The sequence below is a fragment of the Periplaneta americana genome, chromosome 6 (assembly GCF_040183065.1).
Source record: "Periplaneta americana isolate PAMFEO1 chromosome 6, P.americana_PAMFEO1_priV1, whole genome shotgun sequence".
In the NCBI taxonomy this organism is placed as follows: domain Eukaryota; kingdom Metazoa; phylum Arthropoda; class Insecta; order Blattodea; family Blattidae; genus Periplaneta; species Periplaneta americana.
In genome coordinates, this window is record NC_091122.1 from 159,567,579 (window position 1) to 159,573,578 (window position 6,000).

The following is a 6,000-nucleotide window of genomic DNA, read 5'->3' on the forward strand; positions in this document are numbered from 1 at the left end:
AATATAACTGTTTTATAAATTCTAACTGCAGTACCTACGATATACTTTCAAAAGCTATATGTTCCTACTATGTACCTAAAGCAAGGCAAAATGCCAGCGGTTTACTTATTGGAACTAAAACAGGATAGTAGGGAATAGATAGCAGGATACCTTTGTCTACCATCAATTGGAAACGGTTATGCCAAACTTCCACAAGATTGGTAGTATAGGGTTCGTTGTTTAATGCAGCTTCAAGTTGGTTTCATATTACTGGAGGATATCTTGGTTCAGCTGGTCTCCTTCCTCTTGATGCTCTTCCGTGTACATAATTAACATCGAAATAATCTGCTATATCAATCAATGTGTCCGGAATATTGTCATATAAGGCATCAAAGACTCGAGGTACATCTGCTGTTGGTACAAAAGACAAACTTAACAACGAATGAACACTAGTTTTCACTCTTCTGTCTTCGGGGTCGCTGTAAATTCGTTGAAGGCCATAATTTTCTATAGTGCGATACACAGATTGCCCAAGGTGAAAAAAGCATAATCTGATGTTTGCCTGAGTGAACACAGTTCTCACAGAATTTATTATTGAGTTTTCGAAGTCATTTATAACAGCGGTTGGTTGTAAAATGATGTTGGCATTTCTGGAGAAATTAACAATTTCTTGCAGTACCTGTGTATAGTCTTCCTGCTTTGACGTAAGTAGTGCGTACACAATGGGGAAAGTTTTTTCTCTGTATATTCCGTGAACAGTGAATACTTGTGTCATTATGGGTGGTGAGACTTTGAACAGCCACACAGTGCATTGACTCAAGTGGTACAGATCATTATTCGTTGCAAAGATAATAATTTTAGAATTTCCTGCGTGGTCCAAATTATCAGATACATGAAACCTATCACCCCTCATACTAACCTTGAAACTATTGTGAATTTCAATCAACTCTTCCAATGTTCTTAGATTAGGAGGCAAACGTGCTTGCATCATTGGTTCAAAGTGCGACGAATTGTAATTCTCTGGCATATAGGATAGTATATCATCATCTACATCCTCATAATGTTGCCTTATTATTCTAATAGGTGGCTCTTCGGGATGAGCAGATGCGTCTCTTTTCATGGCCACTATTTTCTTTTTTACTCTTACCACTTCCTGATTTGGAGCATGATTGTGTTCTGTGTGTTTAACAACTGTAGGATTGATTCTCAGTGACCACTCTTCCTTGGCATCCTTCTTTCTTCACACACAACCAATAAGTTCAGCCATTATTTTCATTTTTTTTTTCTGTTTATGAAATAAAAACCCCTTCATACGAAAGATGCGAACCATTTCTATTTGTGGGTATCAATTAATGATATAAATATAAGAAACATAAAAAATATAAAACTATACAGGAACAACAAAGTCAAAATGAAGTATATATAAATCTTAAAACAAAAGCGTAACCTTCTCAAAGAGAAAATTCATGTTATAAGCAGGGAAAGGAAGTTCATGCCCTAAAAACGTGAAGAATATGTATGCATTTATGCCGTAAAAATAGATAAATATGCTACAAAATAGGCATTATCAGCCGGAGATTATTTTAATAGAATAATAAGGTATAGGTAACTTACGTTTAGTCAATGGATTTTGAAATGCTTGCCTCATTGCTGAATGCTCCATTTATGCTGTTACAGTTCAGAACTAAGCAGTGACGTATGTTTTCTGTTGTCTTCTTCGCCTGTTGTCTCTCAGCATAGCTTTGTAGCGCGAAAAACTTCGTTATACGTCACAAGAAGTAAGAGGGGCTTGCACAAAAGCTGTGAGCTGTTCTATAAAAAATTTTGTTGATTTTTGGGGTGTTTTTCCTTCGATAATATCTTGAATTTCTTTAAGTTGATAATAGCCAGGGTTTTTGGAAAGAATATTTGGTGTTTTCTCGTTCACTTTATCTCCTACATTTCCTGGAACTGATGTTAAACTGGCTATTGTTCTGTCGAAATCTGCTAAAGACTGCAGTAAAGGAATACCAATTGCTAACTTGAGAGGCTCCCTATGGGGGTGTTATCGTTATGTTCAAAATTCATAAACATAAATTAGTCGTGTTTACGAGGTTACACACTTTTAAAAATGAGGAAAAGACAAATAAACATACACAATATTATGCAGTTTTCCTGCATAAATGTTAAAATATGATGCTTTTATAAATAAAGGCAAAATATGCACTTTTATGCATAATAAAAGTAACATCATTGTATTCAGAAATTTGTGATTCATGTAGATTATCTTTCAGCATATTCACACAACGGTAGAGAACAAATATGCAAATGCGTGAACTTCCTTTCTCTAGTTATAAGGCAGGACTGTCGTCATAATTCCTATAGTAGTAGTGCTGATGGTAGCAGTAGTAGAGTTAGTAGTAACAACAATTTTCATATCAAGTTTTCCTTACTTCTTTAGGATGTTCATGAAATTTCAAATGTGCACGACAACTAATTGAAATCTAAAAATTTATTTTTTAATTACTTTCTTCATTATATACTATGGTGGGACTATGAAAAAGATGAGATTTGAAGTTAAATTGATTTTCAATAATATATCAATGTCCTTTATTAAATTTGCCATAGTAGTTTTGCTTCATAATGATTATTCACATGAATTTATAATGTTTCAGTTTCATCGAAAACTCAAAGTTCTCATCACAATCCTCATTAGTGAATTCTCTAAAGCACATATTATATGACATACACAAAAAAAGTAAACATTACAGGTAGGAAAGACATGTTTTTATAAAAATATTCATTTCTAAAATGAGTCATTTTATTTTTAGGTGGCTCCTGCAGAGCTGGAGGACTTACTCCGAAGTCATCCTTTAGTTGCTGATGCAGCTGTTATTGGTATACCAGATGAAAGGTCCGGTGAAGTGCCGAAGGCCTTTATTGTCGCTAAAGATCAAAAACTTACTGAAGAAGATTTAAAGAAATTTGTGGCAGAAAAAGTATCTGAACATAAACATTTGGCTGGTGGTGTTCAATTTATTTCTGCAATTCCTAAAAATCCATCTGGAAAGATTTTAAGAAGACAGCTTAAAGAAACATATTCAAAGTAATATACATTTTTCTCATAATTGAGGTAATGTGAAATGACCAAATAAGTATCATGTTTTATATAAAAATGATTCAGAATGGTTACTATTATGTGGACGTAAGAACGTCCGAATATAGTACTGACACAGAACAATTAACATATAATCTAATTATTCTTCCTTATGTCTACTTATTATTATTTTAGCCCATAACAACATTGAGATGTTCTAAGTAAAACTCCTTTAGATGTTACCAACACCTTGGAAAAATATTGTTATATTCCTTTACATTTATCATACATGAAGTAATAGATTATATTCTTTAAGTTCATAATGAAACATTGATTGCTATTTTTCTATCTGAATTAAAACTTTATTTTTTAAATGTAAAAATCTTAAAATGTTTGAAGGGTAAGAATGAGACAGTCCAAAGTCACACTTTTAACAAAAATAATTTTATGTGCGAGTCCATTCCTTACACATACTCGTACGAGGAAGCTACTGTAAAATTTACTCAACAAGTAAGTATATGCTGAAGAAATTATAATACTGCACCTAATACTATTGGACTCTAAACTTTTAATACGCTCTCCTATGAAATTTTGCCCTTGTGGCTTAGGATTGTATCAGTCTCACCCCTTCAATTGTCACTGAAAATTATTCAGTGATGTACAAACAACATGAAGTAAGTTGAATGAGAAAAGATATTTTAATTGTGCACAAAACTGCATCTGATTCATTTTTATATATCGCAGTATAAATGAGATTAAGCCATGTGTAAATTTTATATCAAGTTATTGTTTCAGTTTCATGTATTGAACAATGTTTTATATATTTGTATGTGTCATTTAAAGACTGTGTCCTTTGTATATTGTGCTGTAAATTTTTGCTTTGTAAACAAAATAAAATTGAATATTTCTACAGACATATTGACATTTTGTCAAATCTGACATCCTCCTCTGTTTAAGTGTTTAATTTCTATTGCAATTTTCTAAATAATTATTTCTGAAGTTTGTAATGATAATGATAATATTTATTGTCATCAACATAGGTCCTATGTAACAGTTATGGTCAGGGCTGCAGACAGAATTTACGGGCCCCTATGCAATACTGTACTCGGACCCCGGTAGAAAAAAGTAACAATTACAAGTTACCAGTTATTCTAACCATAATAATTATTTGCAAAATAAATAAAAGATAACCCCATACACAGATACGAACCTAAAAATATACACCTTTATTAAATTGAAAACTTTTAGCAAAACTTCACATTAGCACAACATATTATATTCATAAAACATTATTCTTAAACACGTGTATTTTCTAACTTGCAGTCCAACATCAACAAATTGACTTCACTGATGCAAAATCATCAATTATATCATCAAAATTTAAAGAACTAGCAAGATCGCTCTCCAGACTAAGGAGCCAAGGTTACTCAGTCGTTCTTGACACATTGTTTATCTGAAAACATTTTTTATTTCATCATTTTTCTGAAGGATCTTTCAGCATCAGCGACTGTCACAGGAATTGTATAGAATATTCTAATGGCTATACAAATATTTGGAAATAAACTGTCCAGTTTTAATTCTCTTAGACTATTTAGGACATTCATAGGTTTCAGTGGAGTTGGCCCTAAATTAGAGGCATCTATTGACTTGAAATATTTCGGCTCATCACTGATCTCTTTATTAATATCTTCATAATATTTTTCACGCAGTCTAGCACCCATATTAATATCTTCTAATTTTTTCTGTCTCTCCTTGTACTTCTCAGCTCCCGACTTATGCCTGTACTTGTCCATTTTGCAGTTAAACTATAACCGGTAACACTAATGGACAGAATTTACTAGACGAACGACAACCAAAAGACGAAAGTTTCGACATGAAACATACAATGTACTGAAAAGGAAACGTGATACTGTGACTTCAGTTTGGGAGAGTCCACTAGCATATTGTGGTGGGGTAGTTAAAAAGGACAAGTCAATAAATAATTGAACGTGTTCGGTACAAATGACGGAAACATGGTTCAGGCAAATGCCGGGGCCCTCAAGTGTCATGTCGGTGAACATTAATGCTGGAAACCGATATTCTATTATATAAAGTCAAATATTTACACATGAAGTGGTAATTTGTCTTAATTCTACTATTGTTGAGTTAATATGTCAAATTTATGTAACAAATGTTCATACAGAATTTTATAGTACCCACGTGTATCTACGAATAATAAAAAGTAATCAGACTCAATCTGACGGGCCCTTATTGCTCACGGGCCCATATGCACTTGCCCCCTTTGCCCCCCCTTCTCGGTGGCCCTGGTTATGGTATACCACCACATTTCTGTATACGGGTTCCACCATAACTTTTTATTACATTCTCCTACAATTAATATGAAATCCCGACAGTCTGTTTAACTAATAACTCCACTAATCCTGATATTAATTTAACTATAAACAGTCTATTTCTCCTTACTGATCTTAAATATCCAATATTACTACTCTAACAGTAAGATCATGCACTGCACTCACTCCATTCCTGCATTCTATTCATCCTAACATAATTTATCATCTATAATTACCAAGTCATCGGGACAATCTACTGTTTATATACTGTATATTCTATTGTTCATTAGTACTCTTTCAAAATATAATTCTTAAATTTTAACTGTCTATCCCAGGAGTCATCATCTCAGTGCACTATGGTGCAGGCACCATTTGCTCTGTAGCTCGGTCCTGTCCCTTAGAATCTAACTGTGCAGCAGGAGTTGGAGGGTGGAGGAATTATCTGAAGGCAGTGGCGCCCTTTCACATGTTCAACCTTTGATTAAAATCAATCTATAATAAATTGTAATAAAAATAAACTTAATCTTCATCTTACGATGTTGGATGACGTATATACGTCCGTTGATGTGACATATTAATGAATTTAAATACTATTATCACAGTCTACTATATACA

General features: G+C 33.3%; 1 protein-coding gene across 1 annotated transcript in view; it reads left to right on the top strand.

Moving 5' to 3' along the window:
* LOC138701984 (uncharacterized) overlaps positions 1-3,969 on the top strand; it is a 95,772-nt gene extending 91,803 nt beyond the window's left edge. The window contains exon 10 of the mRNA XM_069829415.1: positions 2,790-3,969. Coding sequence (XP_069685516.1) covers positions 2,790-3,068 — 279 coding nt within the window. The 3' untranslated portion in view covers positions 3,069-3,969. The remainder of the gene's footprint in view (positions 1-2,789) is intronic.
* Positions 3,970-6,000: the final 2,031 nt, after the last annotated feature.